Here is a 21654-nt window from a genome sequence, read left to right on the forward strand (position 1 = left end):
GTCACGCTGATTCGAAGCGGGCAAATTCCCGTTGGGCGGGAGGTAGGACACTCTGCCAGCCCCATTCCATAAGGCTGCCCTCAGTTCTGCAAAATCTCCTCCCTGCGCTCTGTGCCCAGCGCTCTCAGCAAGTGGGGAGGGAGCACCCCAAGCTTCCTGGCAGTAACTCTTAGTGGAGACGGGAAGGATAGCACCTGGGGCCTGTGAGCAAAGAGGTGGATGGAGCAATGTCTCCGTGGGTTGGGGGGGTGCTCCCTCACCAGGGGAGCCTGGAACCAAATTTTGAGGGAGACCACAAAGCAAGGAATGGCTCTGAAATCTAGGTTACCCAATTCACAAGTTTTCTAAGAGCTGCCTCTGGCAGCTCCCGCGGCCTGGGCCATCTGGCTGAGTGGCTACAAGTCAACCTCTCCTGACTTTCAACCGCACTGAGACTTCCCACTGGTGTTTTCAACTCGCCCGTGTATTCTAGCAGTTCCCAATCTTGGCTGCATGGTCAGATCAGCCCGGGAACTTCTAACTATATCACCGTCTGGATTCCATCCTAGGCCAGTTGAGTCAGAATCTCTAGTGGGGCCTGGGCACCAACAGCTTTTAAAAACTTCACCGGCAAGATTCTAATGTGCAGCCAGGGTTGGAAGTCACTTACCCATCCTCTCTTACCCTGACTTAACAAGAATAAATACTAATAACATCTATAATTTTTGAGCACTTACCCTGTGCCAGCCAAGTACTTCTCTTCTTCAGCTCACTGACTGGTCTCAGTAAACCTATCATCCCCATTGTACAGACGAGGAAACAGAGGCTCAGAGAGGGGAAGTGACTTGTCTGGCGTAACCCAGCTGTGAAAGGGTCGTCAGGATTCACCTCCATCGCCCTGCCTTCCTCCAGAGAAGCAGAGAAAGACCAACGGCAGGCTGACCGCAGACAGAAGGCCAGCTCATAGCTCATGAGGCCTGCCCACTGGAACCTGGGGTCAGAGAGTCACAAGTTGAAATGTGTCACCCAAAAAGATGTTGACGTCCTAGCCCGCAGCACCCGTGGGAATGGCCTTATTTGGAAAGAGAGCCTTTGTAGATGGCCATGTTAAGATGAGGTCATTAGGGTGGGCCCTACCCAGATATGACTGTGTTTTCCTAACGAGGAAAACTCTGGACCCAGAGACAGACGCGCACATAGGGAGATCGCCCTGTGAAGATGGAAGGAGGGGTCAGGGTCAGGCAGCTACTGGCCAGGAAACACCAAAGGTCGCCAACTGACAAGCATAGCGGAGCGGAAGGGCATGGAGCGGCTCCCCCACAGAGCCCTCAGAGGGACCCAGCTCTGCGGACACTTTGATCTCAGACATCTGGCCTGCAGAACTCTGAGACAATCAGTTCCTTTATTTAAGCCACCTGATTTGTTCCGCTTCGTTAAAGCCGCCCCAGCAAACCAGTACAGAGAGCGTGTAGGGAAGCCTGAACAAGCTCCAGCCCAGAAGATGGCTGTCTCAGAAGATTGAGCCAACTGTGCAAGTCCGTGAATGGAAAGTAGCAAACCTGACCCGGAGAAGACTCGCCAGCCTCTCAGCACAGGTCCTTTTCTCTTCATCCAGCACCTTCCCACTAAATGCATTCCACACCTTGGTTTAATGTTAAATCTTACTAGAGGTTTCCATTTCATACATCCTCTGGCAATGCCCCTTGTTCAAAGAAGCGAATTAGCTGCGCGGCCCAAGCTCTTGCCTCTGGGCTGAGTATTGAAAACATCTGGAATCGGGAGACCCACTGTCTCCGTCTGTGAAAGCCACGAAAGATGCCTGGGGGACACCTGTCTGCAGAGACGCATGGGGGCTGCCACAGGCTCTGGCTCGTTCCGCCGGCCCCACGAGTCCATTCGGGACGCTGGCAGCGCCCGCACCGCGTGCGGCGGAGGTGCACATGAATCCGCGCACAGAGGCAGCTCTGTGCGTGAGCTCTGCCAACCGACCGTAGGCAAACGCGTGCTTAGCTTTACAAAGACAGCTGTTATGACATGCGTAGGTGCCCTGTGCGCCCCCCATCCCCCCACCAGGGAGCTCTGCTGCGGCTTTGACAGAAAGGAGATCGGCCGTGGTCTGGCAAGGGACAGTGAAGAACTGTGTGGGACTGAACACGCCTTTATGTCAGCGCCAGCTTACAGGGCAGCTGGGGAAGGCGGCCGTTTGCAGGGTTTCCAGCAGTGGGGTGTGGCCGCCTCGCTCTGCCCCTTCCCGCTGGGGGGTCCTCGGTGAGATTCTGACGTCGAGGCTTGAGCCCTTCGACCTGAACAAATTCAAGGCGTATGGAAACACCCATAAAATTAAGCTGCTGCCTGAGATGAACTCGGTTAACTGTGTTGGCCATTGATGTTGAAGGCGTTTTCAGGGAAGTTGCATTTGGAGAAGAATTAAAAGAAAAAAAAATTTTTTTTTTCCAGAAAAGAGACATCGTCTTTCAACATCCACTACGGCCATTTAAAGAAAAATATCTTCACGCGTGGCACCAGGGTCAGGCGAAATCAAACAAAGTGCACAGGGTGAGCGGGCCGGTTGGCCGGGCGCCCTCACCTCGGTGGAATCGCACGGTTCAGGGTCTGACCCTCGCCAGGCCCGTGCGGGAGACCCGCCGCCCATGTCTCGGGAGTGGCTCCGTCTCTACCGCCAGAAGGAGGCTGAGCCTGAGTAAGTAATGACAGCATTCAGAGGAAAAATGTGACTCTCAAGTGGACCTGACAAATGTCACGTGTTTACTGAACGACAAATTCTCCCTGTAGGACTTCCACGTGAGAAGACGATTCTAACCAGAGCGACGTGTGATGAACAGGAACCTGTGTGGGCATGCGTGTCTGTGGTGGAAGTTGCCGGCTGACAGAGCGTGACTGGCTGGTGCCATCCAGTACTGGCGTGGGTAGTCAGGGTCCAAACAGGAAAACAGAAGCCACTTCAGGTATTTCAACAGAGAGACTTTTTTTTTAAAGATTTTATTTATTTATTTTTAGAGAGGGAAGGGAGGGAGGGAGATAGAGAGAGAGAGAAACATCAATGTGCGGTTTCTGGGGGCTGGGGCCTGCAACCCAGGCATGTGCCCTGACTGGGAATTGAACCTGAGACACTTTGGTTCGCAGCCCGCGCTCAATCCACTGAGCTATGCCAGCCAGGGCTTCAACAAAGAGACTTTGATAGAAGGAGTGAGTTGAACACAAGGATGGCAACTGCAGGAAGCAAGCTGGGGGTTGAAAGGGAAGAGACTGGTGTTGTGGGAATTCAGAAGCTGGAAGACGGGGTCCTGTGGAAGAGCTGGCACTCAGATGACGGGGAACGGGTCATGGCCCCACTGAAGCTGGCACCTCTGTCAGAGTGTCATGAGGCTGACTCTGGGGACATAGCTACTGGCCTGGAACCAACTACAGCTACCAGAGGAAGGGCCATTGCTCAGATGACATAAAAACAGCAAGGGAAAGTAACAAACAAGTGTTTCCTGGGACCCTGTACCTTCCAGAACCCCCTAGTGGTTGACAAAGGAGAAAAGTAAGCTGCAGAGTCTGGCCCCAGCACCACAAGGCGGAGCTTTGAAGGCTGCGGCGGGAGCTGCGCCATCCTGAGCTCTCGGTTCCTCCCTGCCACGGGGCACAGGTACTCAGGTTCCAGGGACAGCCCTTGAGATGCATCATCCAGGTGGGTCTGTCTGAATTCTCCTTTTATAAATTGTATGCAGTTCGTCTCCACTTCTCCCAATAACTTTCTTCAGACAGAGACAGAGCCACCCAAAACCTTCCCTGTTTGCCCCTGGAGATGGCACCCGGGACATCTGCATTATTAGATTTAGCATCTTCATGAATGATCTTCTGAGTCAGTCCCTTCCAGGTGACTTGCCCGCCACACACTGGACACCAACACAACGACCTCCCCCAGGACCAGTCTGCCCAGCCCCACATTCCTCACTCAGAAACCGAGGTTCGCCTCCACTGATGGAGACCCATCGAGCTTGACCCTGACCCTGGAGAAGCCCGAGGCAGGGGCAGCACTGACACTCGGGAACCCCGTCCCCACGTGGGCCCCCGGGTCATCTGACAAGGCAAGCTGCGTCCGCATCATGAAGGGGAGACCAGGGTTGTTTCCTCCGAAACCTTGCTGAGCTGTGAAGCAAGATCCTAAAATTCAAGCTAATCCCCAAAATGGAAGATGGTTGTTGGTCAGAGCTGCGTTAGTAGTCAGGGATCTCCAGAGAAGCAGAACCAGCAGGGTGTACACGGAGAGAGAGGTTTACTTCAGGGAATTTCCTCACGAGACTGCAGAGGCCGTCAAGCCCAAAACCCACAGGGTCAGCGGGCTGCTGATGTCACGGCCGCTGATGTCACGGTCGTGAGTCTGAATGAAGGCTCCGTGGGGCCGGGATCCCTCCCTCTTCAGGGACCTCCATCTATTCTCTTTGGAACTTTGACTGATTGGGTGAGGCCCACGCCCGTCTTCAAAATTCCCTTCACAGTGAATCTAGACTGGTGTTGGACCTCGAGACAGGTACCAAAGCCCAGCCATGCTGACACGTGACGTTCACCATCACAGGTCTCATCGTGAAACGTGGGTCAATATCCCAGGACAGCTGGGTGCATTTGGTAACTACAAAGAATAACTCTGAAGTGCTGTCGACCAGAAGATAACTTTCTCATCCTGAAATGTTCCTGGGAGGCTGGGACAAAGACTTTGGAAGGGCCTATGGCAGTCACCTTGGCATCTCTGCCCCTGGGCACCCCAAGCTCAGCCCTCCTTGGGCTCCGTGGACTTCCCCACCCCAGTCACACTCTTCCTCCCACTGCCCACCATCCTCACGTGTTTCTCCCTCCCGGTCACTGTCCCCGTCCTAAAAAGCTCTCTCTGATGCTGGACGTCTTGCTTCATGATGCTTTGCCAGGCTTATTGAAATAACACAACAGTGGGTTCTCTTTCTTTTTAAAAAATATTTTATTTATTTCATTTTTGCAGGGAGGGGAGGAAGGAAGAGAGGGAGAGAAACATTGATGTGAGAGAGAAACACTGATTGGTTGCCTCTCGCCCCACACCCCCCAATGAGAGACTGAACCTATAGCCCAGGTCTGTGCCCTGGTGGGAATCAAACTTCCAGGTTACAGCACAACACGCAGCCAACTGAGCCACACCGGTAGGGGCCACAGTGAGTTAGCTCTCTTGCTGTTACAATACACCTCTGAACTCTTCCTTAGTGCTGAGCATCATGTCCACAGCAGACACCATTGGGGCCAAAGAATTGTTGTTCCCGTTCTTCCTTGTAACAGAATCTGATTTTGCTCTTCTTTCTAAAAGAGCAGGTCCCAGGTGCAGGTCCCAGGAGCAGTGATTATTTTGGGCGCAGACATTGACACAGCACAACGTCAAAGAAATCTTCTCCAGTACCTGGCGGAGGGACTACTTGTTCTTACAAGGGTACACACACAAAGGGAAATGTACCTTTTCTGTCTTTCCTTCCACTTAATATCGTCCTGTCCATACATGCCTATGGCAGAGCAGAAAGACGTGAAAAGCCTGATCCTTGATTGGCATCCACCAGCCACTGAGTATCTACCTAATCCCAAACCACTCAGCTGTCCTGCCAAGTGAAATAATGCATTTGCATCGTGTACACCTTTGATAAACAATCCTGCCTTCCTTGTGTTATTACTTACTACTCTCTACATATTTGTCTTGTCTTTTCCACTAGATCAAAGAGCCTCGAGGGAAAGAACAACGCTACACAGAGCCTTCCTCTGCAACGTGCACGTCGCAGACACTCCACAAATGCCTTCTGGGAGAGCAGTAAGCGGATGGAAAACATACACCAAGCGGATAGACTGTGCGGACTAAGCTGTGGGGGCCCACCTGAGCCCTGGGAGTGGGAGGGCTGGACATCCTCCCCACCTGTGGGTGTCCCCAGCCCGACTCCCATGCGTGTCTGTCACTCTTTCCCCAGGGAAGCCTTCCACGACGTTTCACAGCAGAAACGGTGTCCTGTGTTTCCATTTCACTGTTCTCGTCCCGGATATTTTCCAGCCTCCTTTGCCATTCGTTTGGGACCTGGTGAACAGATAGATGGGTGATGAAGGGAAGAAGGGGTGGGTGGGTGGATGGGCGGATGTCAGAGGGATGGGTGACAGATGGAAGGACGGACAGATGGACACACGAATTTTGGCTTCGGCTTCAGACCCAACCTCAGGTTGAGTCCCAGCTCCTCAACTTTCTAGCTAGGTTACCTCAACCATACTAAGCCTCACTTTCCTCCTCAGTAAAATGAGGCTGACGATACCCATTTCACACGCTGGTCATGAAGATTCACAGAGGGAGTTCTGTAGTAAGCCCCTCTCTTCCTGGCACAGTGCCTGGCACTCACTGCCTACCACAGTGCCACAGTGCATGGACAGGGGTGGGGGTGGGGGGCAAGGGGGAAGGGGCGAAGCTGGAGAAAATCATTAGGGGGAAAAAATCAGGTCAATATAAATCGTATCATGCTTCCTGCTAGTGATTAAGCAATTAAAATAGCCTTTGAATTGTTAAACCTCTTAAAGGGTTTCAGATCAGTAAAAAAACATTCAGTTTCTCTTTTTAAGTGCCTGGAGAAATTTTTCCTCCATTGAATTCAGGGTGTTGGTGTTCAGTAAATAGACTGGGAGCCTTGTGTCATTTAAAAATACATATATTTTATTAATTTATTTTACTTCCTGAAGATGCATTTGAGAAAATAAGGATAGATTTCTTTTCTATGCAGAAAGAGAAAAAGCTCCTGAAGGAATACAGCTCTATGGATTTATAAATATCTCAGATAAAACTTTCACTCCATCTTGAAAATTAATCATTTGTTCCAGCAAATAATAGGGCCGCTCTGTCTTGTCTGCTTTCTTGGTTTGCCACAGCTGTTCCAGGACCTTCTGGAGGTACCGAGGGGCGAAGTGTTTCCGCATGAGTCACGCTGAGTCCAGACGCCCCACCCGAACCACAGAGGGGCAGATCTGGGCTTGGCGGCCGGCCCGAGTCTGTTTCTTTGTTCCAAGCCTTAAACCAGGCCACGCCTGAAAGGCATTCTCTAATTCCAGACCAGCCAGCCATGTCCCCCAGTGAGGTCACTCCTCCTGCTGGTTCCAGTCCATTGCTGTGACGTGGTGCTCCATCTCTCAGGGCCTTTGCTCCCCTTTGTCTGCACGCCACCCCACAAATCCAGTCAGACGCCCATGCTCCGCAACTGCACCCTTGGCCGGCCGCATTTGGGATGGACTTTGGTGCAAAAGCAGCCAGAGTTTAGGTACCTTGCTGGGCTGTGTATCAGAGGCCCCATCGTTTATGAGCAACAAGAGCACCCCAGGATTTTAAGAAAAGCAGAGCTGGCGGCAGCCCATGTCATCTGCTCCTCCACCCTGTTACGTCTGAGCCTAGAATGGCTCAGAAAGAAGTAATGTGCCCAAGACAATGTGGCTCATCAGTAGCAGCTCCAGAACAAAACGTAGGTCTGCTGACTTCTAGACCAGTGACCTTCATGCTTTGTAACAAACGATGCATTGTGTATCCAGTGCCCTGAAGTGCTGCTCTGCAGTGTTTAGGTTCTGAAGGAGGATTCATTATGGGCCTTTTCTTGGCTACATCTCACTCAGGCTGCGAAGCACAGTCAAATCCCACCACCTCCACCAGGACTTCCCGATGAGGTAGAGTGATAGCAGAGAGAGCACCAGGCCCAGCCTGGGGACGCCTGGCTTTGGTCTCAGCTCTGCTTTATGAGCTGAGAGGCTATAAGCCCTTGGTGTCCGCACACAGGCTGCTGAGCCCCAGGGCATGGGCTCCAGGCAGGGGTAGGACAGGGGGGCTGCTCCATCCTCTGTCCCTGGTGTGTTCCTGACCTCTGGCAAAATGATCCCGGTCCTCTGACATAGGTGCAAAGGGATGCACGACTCTTGTCTCAACCCTCAGCGTGTGGAAAGTTTAGCTGGGAAAGCAAGGGCCCCTGGTGAGGAGTGAAAAGTAAGAGGAAAATGTATTTCTGTGCCTCGGTCCTTAGAGATCCAGATGTCCTATTCTAGGGTCGGTAATCTTTTCTGCAAAGGGTCAGATAGAAAATATTTCAGGCCTTGCTGGCCATACAATCTCTGTCTCAGCTACTCACCTCTGCCAGTGCAGCTTAAAAGCAGCCATAGACAACATAGAAATGAATGAGCATGTCATGTTTCAATAAAACTTTATTTATAAAAGCAGATGGCAGCCCTTAGGCTGCAGACCCCTAATCTGTTCTGAGCCAGATGTTCCCAGGGTCTTCTGGACTGAATTAAGGACGAGACTGTCAGGCAAGTCCCTGCTGTTCTATAACTCTCCAGGAGAGTGAACAGTGGGAAGAGACGATACGAAGGACAGCCGGGGATGATTCCAAAACAGCTGTGGGAGTCTGCATCTTCTATCTACGGTGCTTCTTCATAAACCCCCTGCTTGTTTTCTTCTTGTTTCTGTCGATATCTTTGTGATATTTTTATCATCTCCTCTTTCTCCTCTCCCTTCTCCTCCTGCTTTTTCTCACCCCCCATCACGCTCCCACGTGGACAAAGGCCTCTGCATCGACTGGGGATGAGGATGTTCAGCAAGAGAAGCCACCACCGGTCGTCTGCGGCAGGAAGTCTCGCACTGGCCAGTGGTGAGATGCTCACGGAATTGACTGGCCGCTAGAGGACCTGACTTGAAACACATGCGAAAAAAAGGGCAATATAGAGGGTCCCACACAACAAGTCCATCAATGATCTCGCAGTAGAACCTCTCAGGCTGTAATGTCACTGACCTGGAGTCAGATCCTCCTCCTGGGCACCCCTGAAGCCGCTGCGTCTCAATCCTAGCCGACTCTTCATTCTTTTTCATTCATTGCAAGTTCAGGTCCTGGGTGGGAGTAGCCGATTGCCTGGCTCTAAGCCACACACCCGTGCCGTGGCCGGCAGAGGATGGGGGGGCAGAGGGAACTCTGTACGCCAAGTCCCATAGGGTGCCGTAGGTCACAGGGTCCCACCAGTACCACACACAATGGGAAATTCTCACCATATGGACAGGACAGAGACATGGGACAGCCAATAAAATGACAGAAGTCAGTTGGCACAGATGAGGAATTCAAGGCCACAGCTGACCCCTGGGTGAAATGCCCAACTGCATCTAAGGACTGAGGGTAGATTCTGAACTGACCACACTCACCTCCTCCAGCCACAGAAGAATCTTCAGGTCACGGCAGGGAGCATAAGCCTGCAGGTCAATCGCTGACATGGTTTATATTCCTCCTGGTGCTGGGTGGGCTGTGATCTGTTTTCTAAGTCCATGGGGGCTTGACCAATAAATTAAAGCTCCGAGGACAGATGTGATATTCTGGCAGCTACGCCCGTGAAAATCTCACATTTTCCAATATGCAGTGGGAAATCTGCGTACATCTGTCCTCAACTTGAAACACACAGCAGCTGGGACACAGCTGCGCAGCCCTGGGGTAACAGAGTTCATGACCCCTGGCATCCACCCCCCCCCCAACCTGGTCATTCTGTTCAGATGGTTGCAGTTCTAGGTAACAACCACTCAGGGGTGTATCACTTAACCTGGTTGTTGTCACTAAAATTTCAGGGACCTCTCCAGTTTAGGAATACCACCCATTCATTTTCCCCAGAAATGCATGATTTTGTTACAGAACAGACCCAGTGGGGTGTGGAAGGGCAGTGAACAATATCCTATTACTGAAAGGAGCCACCCTTGTGCTCTGGGGGTCCCCCACCTGGTACTAGGTTCACCTTGCCCGCCTCCAGGGAAAGACCTCTCTCAGTACCAGAGACTGGTGAAAAGGAAAGGGATTATTTATTTAAAGAGTTATACAAGGGTAACTCAAGAGTAATGACTTAATGTCCTCATTGAGACCCCAAAGTCCTTTAGAATACCCACAAACGCACAGTCCTTCCTTCCTCCTCTGCCCAGTCTGGGGTACCGTATCTCAGAAAAAGAAATAGAAGTCCATGGTTCTTCTCTGCCCAAGCCTCATGGTCCCAAAAAGATGCCGCGTGGCTGCCTTGCCTGGGTTTAAATCCCAGCACAAATCTTCCTGTGCCGCACCATGTCCTACTCCTCCCACAACTGGCCACAGCTGCCAGCATTCTCGTATTCTTCCAGCTTTTCTGGGCTGCCATAGTAAGCCTGGGCAGGTGTGGCCCTGTGTTGTGGAGCCAATCATCTCCAAGCTCTTATGCAGGCTCTGTAACCAGGGGGAGTTGCCTCCAGTTACATCCTGGGTGATGTCACTCCCATCCCTCTGGGTCAAAGCAGGGCCACAGCTGTTTAACATATCTACAAAACCAGTTAAAGGTTACAGATATGTTAAATGACCATGCCAGAGGTTAGCTGCAAAACTGTTGCTGTGCAAAACAGTTCTCAATGGCCCTGCTCCCTGTGTCCCATCGCGCAACTCAGACTTGTGGTTGTGAGGACATCCTATGTACATATGTTTTTCTAATATTTCCTGAACACTGAGTTCTGGACCCCATTACAAATCCCTATCTGGGTCCCCCCCAAACCCCGCCCTTGGCTGCACCCTGTTGCAATTTCACACTTGTCCTAGAAAATGTAATTTGTTTACCAGGAAAGGTCCTCCGCTTTGGTTGAAAGTCATGCAAGGCGTTGATGAGTTCCAAGCCATTGTTTTATGGTTTCACACCAGATGACACATCCAGGAGGAGAAAAGAAGAGGAGACTGAGCCGATACAGGCTCAGCCAAGCGCAGCTTCAGGTGCCTGCTGAGGAGCAGTTCCTTCGCCCCGCCCCTGACAGCTGTTTGCACATGTCCATCACCCTGACGGGCCCGCGGGTCCCAGACGCGCACATTTGTGTCCAGTGCTCACACTGCGGTTCTACTTTTGTTATTTTTGACATTATTCTGTGTTGCAGAATTGTATTGATTGATTTTGATCGTGTCTTTTTTATTCTAATGAACCAGTCAGCGTAGTTAAATGCATGTGATGAATGGGGACATATGACAGAAAAAGAGAAGGAACAAAGGAAAGTGGAAGTTGAGCGAGCACAAGAAATAACTCACTAATCCCATCAGCAGGCTCCAGCCCCCCCCTCAGTGACTATGAGCCCAGCTGACCCATGTTGACCCGGGTTTCCTGAAAGAGCATGACACGTATTAAGAGTGCCGTGGTGTTTCTGGAACAATGCTTTACTTTCCATACGAACATTTATGAAACATATGCACATCAACTTACTTTCTTCTGAAACTGTCACCCCGCCTCCTAACCACCGGATTGACACGGGGCAAGCGGTGGTCCAAAGACCACACTTGGAAAATTACTCAGCCTTTCTGTCAAGATCCCTGCAATCACCGGCCTCTCACTTAAAGGAAAGTGTAGGAATTATCTACAACAATTGTGAAGCTTTTCGGGGGTGGGTTGGAGGGACATGGAGAACCTTCCTTGTTTCTGCCCGAGCCGTGACCTCTGTTGTAAGAACAAAACGTGCCTGTGCTCCCTCCCAGGGAACGGGCCCTTCTCCCCGGGAGATCAGTACTTTGAGGGAACAGTGCACTGTTCCCTCGGGGAGAGCTGGCCCTTCTCCCACAGGGACCGGTTGGTCAGTCCAGCCACACAGGGCCCTCGGCACGTATCCACTCTTGCCTAAAATGTATTTAGGCACAGCCCCCCACAATGCCCCTGTGGAATCTCACCCAAGAGGAGGATGCTGTGCTCAGAACTTCTCCAGGGGAACCCCGAATGCGTCTCCGGGATCCCCCATCACCTGTGTTGGGGAGTTGGTGAATTCCCATCTGGTGATGTATGATCTTGATTCTTGCTTTCGCTTGGTTCTTGCTTAATAACATGCTTCCTTATTCACATATGATTTGGGGTTTTCATGGTCTGCGAGTCCGAGCCTCCAACTTAAATGGCCACGATCTTGTGTGTGCCCCTTAATGGCACATAACTGGTGTCATGAATAGGACTCAAGGACAAGATGCCGTTTTTTCATAAGCCCGAAGTGAAGTGTGTGATTCGTGAGGTGCCCGGCTGGGAGCACCTGCGGTTCTCCCACGTGGAGTGTGACTGCGTATACCAGCTCGCCCCCAGAGGCCTCTCATCCAAGTACTTCCTCATTCAGATGACATCGCTGTCCAGCCCCATGGGGCTGGCCTGGCTCGAGCAGGACAACAAAGCAGACCAAATGCATGTCATCTGGGCTTCAGTGGACCCTTCTCCCTCCCTCTTCCCCACAGAGGCCGTGTGTGTCCATGCGGCCTTCCCTCTGCCTGCCAGGGCAGGACAGGACGCTGTGATTGTTGCTAGATCAGGCACGGAGGCGTCACCTTCCATGAAGTTTCCGTTTTTTGGTTTTTTTAAAAGATTTTATTTATTTATTTATTTATTTATTTATTTTAGAGAGGGAAGGGAGGGAGATGATAGAGAGAGAGAGAAACATCAATGTGCGGTTGCTGGGGGTCGTGGCCTGCAACCCAGGCATGTGCCCTGACTGGGAATCGAACCTGCGACACTTTGGTTCCCAGCCCACGCTCAATCCACTGAGCTATGCCAGCCAGGGCGACGGTTCCATTTTTAAAGAGGGAAGGACAGGGCGATGTTTCACCAGTGTTACCCCTGAACGCCCGATGCATCGCACATGCTCAGTAAACAGTTGCTGAAGGAGGGAAGGCACTCTGGTCCCCTGGCCTCTCAGCGCTGCTGCCTGTCGCCAGGCTGCTCCTGCTGACGACTCCCACCCTCCGCCGGGGCCGGGGGACCTGCCTTCCTAAACTCTAAGCTTGGTCGGGACTCTTCCCTGCTTCAAGGCCTTCAGCTTCTCCTCCTGCGAAGTAGAGACGCTGCCACCTGTTGACCCGCCTGATTTCAACCCCCAACGGTCACCACCTCCACCCGTCATCCTACACTCTAGTTAGGCTGGCCCCCCAGCCCCCGGCAATCCTGCTTTCGTGAAGCATCCATTCCTTCAACCGGTTCAGCGAACAGTGCTTTGGAGCACCTGCAACGCCCCAGGCACTGTCCTAGGCACCGGGGACTCCAGAGTCGACAACGGCGCGAGCCCCTCTTCCCAGAGAGCTTACCTCTGGTGAGCTGCACTAGGCACACTGCATGGGCACTTCTGCCTCCCTGGGGTTCCCTTAGCAGGCGACCCTTTGCCTCTGTCTGCACCCTCTACTGCCCCTAGTGCCGTCGCTGACCAGAGGAGGGGCGCGTTTGTCCCCTCAACCCCAGGAACCCCGCCCTGCCACTCTTGCTGACCCCCACACAGCGGGGTTGGATGACCTCCTCTTCCCGTCTCTTCCACCCTCGTACTCTCTCTCCCCCAGGGCCTGGGTTATCTTCGTAGGCTAGGACGCTCGTGACTAATGAAACTCTTTTCTCTTTGGGCCTTGAACATAGCAGCTATTTAGAGCAAAAGTTTCAGAATAATCATTAGCCAATCACCCTGGAATAATGCCACTCAAAACCAACCCACTTAGGTTGGGACCGTGACCCGGCGTGATCCTTTAAACAACGATAAGGGTTGGGGTTATAGCTTTTGGTACGTCTTTCTGAAAACACTGCATAACATCGCACCCTTCATGTGCTCAAGAAAAGGCAAAGCGAAAAGGGTGATTTTCACAAACTCCATCAGGTGCTTTCCCTAACCCTTGCATCATCAAATGATACTGTTTTGAAGTATCATTTACAGGTGGTGCCTTCCTTTGTGCTCATTAGTTGTACTCGTTATGGGTACTCATTAGTCACGGGCTTTGCTGCAATACAAGAAGTTTCCCAATATTGTTTCATGAGTCCACAACCTTCTGGGCCTGTTGCAATGTTTGCAATGCCCCCTGGCAATCAGTGTGCCCGGCGTCTGCTTTCTGCTCTGTTACCCAGAGCTCCGGGAGACTCAGTAGGAGGACTCAGAAGAAAACCAGAAATAATTTTAGACTGAGATCTACGGCGGACTGCTAGTTTCCTCGCACCCCAACACCCTATATCCATTCTCTCCTGCTTACTTAATAACATGAACACATCCAGGGTATAACCACCAGTTAGATATAGATTATATTTCCCTGGTTCCCTTACAGTTAGGGGTAGCCTTAGAATTAATTTTGGCCAATGGAATATAAAAGGGAGTCTTATGTTTAATGTTTTCATTTTTCCTCTTTCTGGCCAACTAGAAGGTGGATGTAATGGCTGGAGCTCAAGCAGCTACTTTGGACCATGAGGTGGAAGCCCTATGGGGAAAGTGAAGCAATTAAATAAAATGAAGTTGGGTCTATGACTATTGTGGATCTAATGTACCAGCTCTTGAGTAATTCTGGACTACATTTATATACAAGAAGTAAACTTCCATCTTGTGTAATCCACTTTACCTCTTTAAAAATTAAATTTTCTGTCACCCGGCTAAACCTAATCCTAACTGATACAAGATTTTTCCTGGCACATTACTCCTCTTGGTCCCCAGTTCTACATTTTTGTGCACAGGGAGAAAAATAAGTGTCACTTGAAAACTGAGATTAGAGCTGAGGCCCTTTTTCTTTCTTCAAAACTTGACCCTCGAGTGGAGGAAACCTAGACCGTGTGAGATGCGACCCAGGTTACAAGAGAAACAAACAGATTTACTATGATAGTCTCTACAGTAAAGTAAGAGTGGCATGAGCCTGAATGAGCAGAACATTAAGGCAATTAACATTCACGAAGCCCCCGACCACGTGCACGCGTGATGCAAAGCACCTTGCGGCAGGCAGCACGGCCGCCAGAGACGCCCCCACATGAACCCTGAGAACCCGAGAAGATGGGCGCTCCCCGTTCTGCGGGAAGGGGACTTTGAAGACGCGAGCTGGATTACGGAGGTGGGGCAGGGAGGAGCTGTAGGTTGACTGGAGGCAGAAGAGGTGCAGCAGGAGGGGACCTGGACAAATTCAGCGTGAGAAGGACTCAATGCACCAGTGCCGGCCTGAAGCAGGAGGGGCCGTGCCCCGAGGAGTGAGTACAGGGAGTGCACTGAGAAGGCTCCCAGCTAAGGGAGGCTCCGGGCGGACGGCCAGCGAGGAAAAGGAGCAGTGGAGTGGGGCAGCCGTTCCACAACCTGCTGCGTCAGCGTTAAAGAGGGGGAGCTGTGCCGCTGACGCGGGAAAATGCTCGTGATCCATGAAGCGTTCCATGTCCAGTGAGAAGAGGACACACACAATAAGCACACGTGTGTCTACAGTATGACATTTTCCAAGCCACACGACTCATCCGTAAAACCTCCCTTCTTAAATCCGTGCCAAACCTCAGCTAAATTTGTATCTCGCGCTGCCATTCCCCTGGGAACTGGGAGGGATACTGCCAGCACAAGTCATGTTTGTTTCACTTTGTAGCAAATCCTCTTTCATGCAGGAAGAATCTCCATTTCAGCAGGCGGTCTTTCCCCATGGTTTTTCCAGGGTGGGTAACAACAAATAAGCTCTCGGGAGAAACTTTGTATCTGACGGCTGCAGCTGACGTGGGCCCTGAGGGACACGGGAGCACTGGCGGATCCTCGCTGCCCTGGCTCTGGGGAGGCCCTGGGACTCCCCCCGTTAGGCTCTGCTGCAAGCACGTGCCTGGCAGCTGTGTCCATTTCTACCCACGGATGCTTCTCATTTACTTTGTTGATTCGCGAGCTTCACCCTGGAAACCGGACAGAGGATCAGCCTGTTTTCAAAAGGAGCAAAGGGAGGGAGGAAGCTTGGATGGAAGAGGTGGAGACCGCAGTTCAGTTCTAGGAACACCAGGCAAGGCTGACGTGGAGTCCTTACACCAAAGCCACCTGTCCCTGCCACGGGCCTGCCCTGCCACACTCGCCCACCAGCTGTGAGCCTGCGAAGGAAGACTGGTCTCCATGGGAACCCAATGGTGGGTTTCTGAGCACAGCAGCTGGGATGCTGATGGTCACTTTTAAATAACAAGATTAAAAATATTTCCCAAGCATTTCATCCTCTAGTTTGAAAGAAAGATCAGGGTGTTTTTTTAGAAAGCCATTTCTAGCGAAGGCATGGTAAGGACAAGGAAATCTAATACATTTGGTTGCTAGAAATCCTTTCGTTCATTTGGTTGGAAAGTCGGGGGTTTTCCAGGCTCCAGCAGACACCATCCTCCACACTCGGAGAGTCTACGCTCTGGTGGGAGACAGATGTTCATCATCACCGAGTGTGTAACTGCAGATACATTTTTTATGTGCACGTGCTCACGCATGCACATTTTTAAGGTAATTGGGGCCATACATTAGCCTCTTTCTATACATTCTTTTACTGAGTCCTTTAAACTGTGGGACATTTTGTCCCTGTATTTCGAGTCCTGGCCACGGCGACGACAGTCAAAGGCCTCGGGCCGGGAAGTTAGTGAAGTGGGTCTTTTGCCCAGTGCAGGCAGGAGCTTGCCGGTGACGGCCACCGGTGAGGCAGGCCTCCCTGAGAGTGACGGTCTGGCTCTGCCACTCCGAACAGGCCGCGGCGGCCCCAGGAGGATCTGGACCTGAAGGCAACGGAAACAGCAGACTGACCCGGTGTCTGCCCTTGACCTAGCTTCGGCTGGCGAGGCCGAGCCCTCCCTCTGCTCGGGCGGACCCAGACTTGCGTCCTTCCGTGTTCCTCGCCGCCTTGCCCAGTTTCAGCTGGACTGCGGCAAAGTTAGCCCAGTCAGAACGCCCCCTTCCGTTTCTGGTCACTCTCAGTATCCAAGCAGGTTCCTGGTCCTTGTCCATCCGCCAGGGATGTCCCATCGCCTTCAGCAAGAACCCTCTTAGGCCAGGCCAGTGAGATCCCCCTCCCCGCTGATGCTTCCTCCCTAGTAATTGTCCATCCCCTGCCCTCCCCCCCACCCCCGGCTGCAAAGTCCCACTCGCCCACACTGTAGTCCCACCTGAGCTCAAGTCTAGATGCGGGCCTCCTTTCCCCTGTTGCAATGGTCCTGAATAAAACCTGCGTCCACCACTTGAACAACTACCCTGCTCTGGCTTTTCTTTAGTAAGACACAGACAAGCCCTCTCTGCCTCTTCCCATTTGCCTAAATGAAGGGCAGAGGTATCCCTTTGTGGAGGTGTCACAGGTGGGCACAGGTAACCAGGTTCTTAGTGATCGAGGACAAAGAACTGAACCGAACACACAGAGTTTCTAGTATAAAGAAAGAGGGAAGATTTATTAAGCAACAGTACACTCCGCAGGACATGGGAATGGGCCAACTCTGAGCAGAGATTGACCCCGTGGGCTGGAGGAATCCTATTCTTATAGGGCAGAAGCTCCCTGGCTAGTCTTTGGTGGGCTTCTATTGCACATGTACAAGGAGTTGCATCTCAAAGTTACCGCGCATGTGTGGCCTCCCATGATTTTCTTGATTGGCTACTGGAGAAGGGAGTCCCACAATGTTAATTCATTATAACGCTATTATAATGAATCAGGGGTCATGCGCAGGTGCATTCCTTGAGCCACCATATTCAGAGTTATTCCAGAAAACAGGAACATCCGGTCTTAGGGGGTCTTTGTCACGTATGGATGTCTTTTATCTTAGCCCTGCGGGGCCTCTCCCTCAGCCGTGGAGTTTCCTTCCTGACTATGTCCTGCCTCAGAGCTGTCCCCTCCCCTCCCTCAAACCGGAAGGGCAGAGTGACCCGGAATCACCCGGACCACCGGAGATGACTCCAGGCACGACCCACAGCCAGGACTCTGCCTGAGGGGGCTCACTGAACCCCCTTGCTCTTCCATTAGAGTCCCCGGAACAGCTGCCTTTGCACAACTGACCGCCTGGAGAAGCTCCCAGTCCCGTTCCTTTCCGTCTGTGGCATCTCCACAACTTACGTTCTTGGCAAAAACGGCATCTACGCTCTCAGGCCCAAACACTTCTCTGGGTCTTCGTTTTCCTTATATGAAGGTCTTCTATGTGCATCTAAAATATTAACATCAAATAAAATGTAAAAAATATATATATATAAATAACATAAAATGTGTATGCTTTTTCTCCTGTTAGTCCGTTGCCAGCTTCATCTCCAAGGCCCCTGCTGTAGAACCTAAGAGGGTGGAAGAGGGGTTTTGCCCCACCCCTACACATCAACAAGGGTGAAAACAGCCGGGGGGAGGGGAGGAGGGGGAAGGGCTCGGCTGGGTCTCCCAAGGGGAGCGCCCGCCACCCATCGGTGTCTGTTTCCCCTTTGAGAAGAGTTTCACTGCACAGAGACCGATGGGGCAGGGGTCGCTCCCCGCTCTGCCCGTCCTGAGTGCTGTGGCTGGACTGAAAAGTTCGTTCACGGCACAGCAGGTTGATGAAAGAAAGGCCTAGATCATACATGTGCTTGGGAGATGGTAAACGAGGCCCTGAGAAATGATGAACCAGGCAGCCCGTTACATTTTGTAGCCAAAGAGACGACAAACTTGTGAAGCACCGGCAGGACAAAGACCCTCGGGTCAGGGGGCTAATTAGCGAGGCACCTAACCATGTTTGGGCTTGGGGAATAAGTTAGAAAAGGAGTCACAAGGCTGATTTATTGTGAGGTTTTCAGCCCTGGGTTCCTTGCCTCGCCATAAAGGTGGCTCTCTCTTAGCCCCCAGATCAAGGGGGGCCCTTTGTACAGGGGAGATCTGCGTCCTGTGCTCAAGGGGACAAGACAGGGTGGATGTGCCCCTCTCACACCGGCTGCGTGTTCAAGGAACTCGAATCCAAAGTAATCAATGTGCCATGGTGGGCTGTTTCGGGGTGGTCTGCCCTGGGCCCCAACAGGATCTAACGGCTATTTGCAAACCAGACTCTTCCTTAAAGAGACTCTGACATTTGAAAGTGGGAATGGCTGTCCTGAAGTGTGTACTGCTGGCCTTGGGTGAACTCTCCGGCTGTGCGGAGGCTGAAGTCCGGGGTTGGTGACCACACCCCGCTGTGGCTACGGCCGCGGCTGATTGGCTGGTTTGAAAGTTCCTTTGGCCGTGGTTTGGTAAGACGGGTCTGCCACAAAAGACGCAATGCTAGCATCTATCCGTTGCTCCTTATCCAGGTGGTGGCTATTCCCAGAGTCTCATGGACCCATTGGTATAACTTTTTAAATTTGTCTAGATCCCCCGAGTTGAGTCCTTAGGGCGGGGGGGGGGGGGGGGGGTCCTGCCTTCTTCATCCCTCGGTGACGCCCACAGATTATTGGCCCAGGGGGCCCCCATAGTCTGCCACTGCGCACCACCACCACCACCACCACCCCCCGACTGGACCAGGCCACTGAGACGCTGCTCTCTAAGGTCCCGGGGGCAGCGCTGTGATCAGGGGGAGCCCTCGTCGCCGTCGCCGCGGGAGAGGGAAGGAGCTGCACGAACCGGCGTTCAGGCCCTGGCCGCAGCCGAGCAGCCGGTTCCCGAATGTGATTCCCAGCTGCTCCCGCTGCCCCGACCGCAGCCCACGTGGCGACGGGCGGACCCAGTCGGGGAGCCGCGCCGCCCTCGGCAGCCGGCCGGTGATCTCGGTCTCCCGCTATCCCAGGGACATCTGCAGGAATCATTTCACCCCGCGGAGCAAGGGAAAGGGAAAACGCCACACACGGGGCCTGCCCGCCCGTCAGCAGCGAAGGACTTTCCGCTGAGCGGGCCGGTTGCTTCTGAATGGCGGTGCCAACGAGGTCATCCCGCAGCAGCAGCAGCCGCAGCCGCAGCAGCGGGAGCGCCCGCCGACCCGCCGCCGGGAATCTGCCGGGACCCGGAGGAGGCCTGGCGGGCTGGGCCGGGGCCGCCGAGGATTTCACGGTGAGCCCGCACAACAGTCCCTGTCTGTCCTGAGACCCCTAAACACACACAAAAAGTGGGGTGAAAGTACAGCAGGGGAGACGCTGGCTCCGAGGAAGTGCTCGCCGGGGACCGCCCTGCAACCCTGGAGGGGCTGGCAGGTCGGGAAGATGGCGAGATCGAGTCCCTCCACCCCTTCAGGAAGGCAGGACCCACACTCTTTGTCCCCCATCAGGAGGCGACCTTAGGCCCCGTGAGACGTTCGTTTTTTTGCATCACAGCCTTCTTCTTTGGTCCTTCTCCCCAGGCAGGGGGAGCGGGGCTTCATTTGAGGTTTCCACATTTCATAGCACGTGCCCATCCCTCCAGAAGATCACCACAACCAAAATAAATGCCCGGAGCCGGGGCTGAATCCCGGGTCCTAAGCAGCAAATGCACCGGAGCTGTGTCCCCGCACAAGACAGGCTGAAGTCCTCGCTCCCTGCACCTGCGAACGCGGCCTTGTTTAGAAACGGGGTCTGTGCAGCCGTGATTGAGGTGACAGTTGAAATGAGGTCACACTCAGGTACTTCCTCCTGTTGGAGCAGGTTGAGCCCCAACCCGGTGACGGACGGCCTCATGCAAAGAGGGGAGTTGGACGCAGACACACCCGGAGAATGCCGCGTGATGCTGGAAGCTGAGACTGGAACGACGCGGCTGTACACCGATCAAGGCCGAGAACTGACGGCAACACCAGAGGCTGGGCGGAGGGGAGGAGGGAGTCTTCCAGCCTCAGAGGGAGGACGCCCCCCCCCCGCCCCCCCCCCGCCCCGCCCCCCGCAACCCTCGACTTTGGGCTTCCGCCCTCCAGCTCCGCGAGAGAACACCTTCGTCTCGTGTTCGGCCGCCCAGTCTGCAGAGCTGCGCCCCGGCAGCCCCGGGAGGCAACACGGGGCCTTACTTTCCCTTTCTGGATAGGACTCACGTGAAACAGGGGTTTTCAGACTCCCGTGTTTGTAGGACACAAATTCATAGCAACCGCAGGGACAGTAAACGTGCGGAATTACATGTCCTATGCATCCCAACCGTCAATCATAACGTGCACCGTTAAATCACCCACGATGGAGTGAAAATGGACTTTCTGTTGAACATGAAATGACAAAGTTACTGTCATACGGAGCCGCAATCAAAGAGTACACAACCAACAAGTGCAGAAAAAAGTATTTGGAATTACGTTAGACAGTTATTTAATAAAAACACGATGTTAAGATGTGTCCAAAAAAAAATATATATATATATATATCCATGTTCTGATCCCCAGCACCTGCGAATGCGCCCTTGTTTGGAAAAGGGGTCTTGGCAGAAGAAATCGCGCTAAGGATTTGGGGATGCGCTCATCCTGGATTATGCAGGTGGGCCCCAAACCCCATGTCCGGTGTCCTCATAGGAGACACACAGGGGAGGCAAACAGAGGAGGAAGAGGCAATGCGACCACCGAGGCAGAGATCCGCATGACGCGGCCACAAGCCGAGGAGCAGCAGGGCATGCTGGGAAGCCACCAGGGGCTGGAAGAGGCCGGCACAGGCTATGCCCCTGGGCCCTGGCGGGCGTGGGGCCCTGCTCACAACTTGATTCCAGGGTCCTGGCCTTCAGAACGGCGAGAAAGTAAATTTCTGTTGTTTTAAGCCACTAAATTTGCGGTAATTGTCGTGACAGCCACAGGAAACTGATACGATCCATTGGTTTTTTTTTTCTTTTTAAAAATATTTATTTTTAGAGAAAGGGGAAGGCAAGGAGAACGAGGGAGAGAAACGTCAATGATGTGCAAGAGAAATATAGATCAGTTGCCCCTTGCACAACCCCAACCAGGGACCTGGCCTGCAACCCAGGTACATGCCCTGACGGGTAATCCAACCAGCGACCTTTCGGTTCGCAGGCTGCCACTCAGTCCACTGAGCCACACCAGCCAGAGCAT

The 21654-nt window shown here is 52.8% G+C and overlaps 1 protein-coding gene across 1 annotated transcript; it reads left to right on the plus strand.

Moving 5' to 3' along the window:
• The first annotated feature begins 11977 nt into the window (after positions 1–11977).
• Positions 11978–21364, plus strand: LOC123824575 (caskin-1-like). The gene is made up of 4 exons (XM_045847802.1): positions 11978–12070; positions 19048–19721; positions 20288–20443; positions 21127–21364. Exons 1-4 carry the CDS (start codon positions 11978–11980, stop codon positions 21362–21364), a joined length of 1161 nt encoding a protein of 386 aa, XP_045703758.1.
• The last annotated feature ends 290 nt before the right edge of the window (positions 21365–21654 follow it).

This window comes from Phyllostomus hastatus, unplaced genomic scaffold (assembly GCF_019186645.2).
Source record: "Phyllostomus hastatus isolate PE091 unplaced genomic scaffold, TTU_PhHast_1.1 phas_contig_58, whole genome shotgun sequence".
Classification (NCBI taxonomy): domain Eukaryota; kingdom Metazoa; phylum Chordata; class Mammalia; order Chiroptera; family Phyllostomidae; genus Phyllostomus; species Phyllostomus hastatus.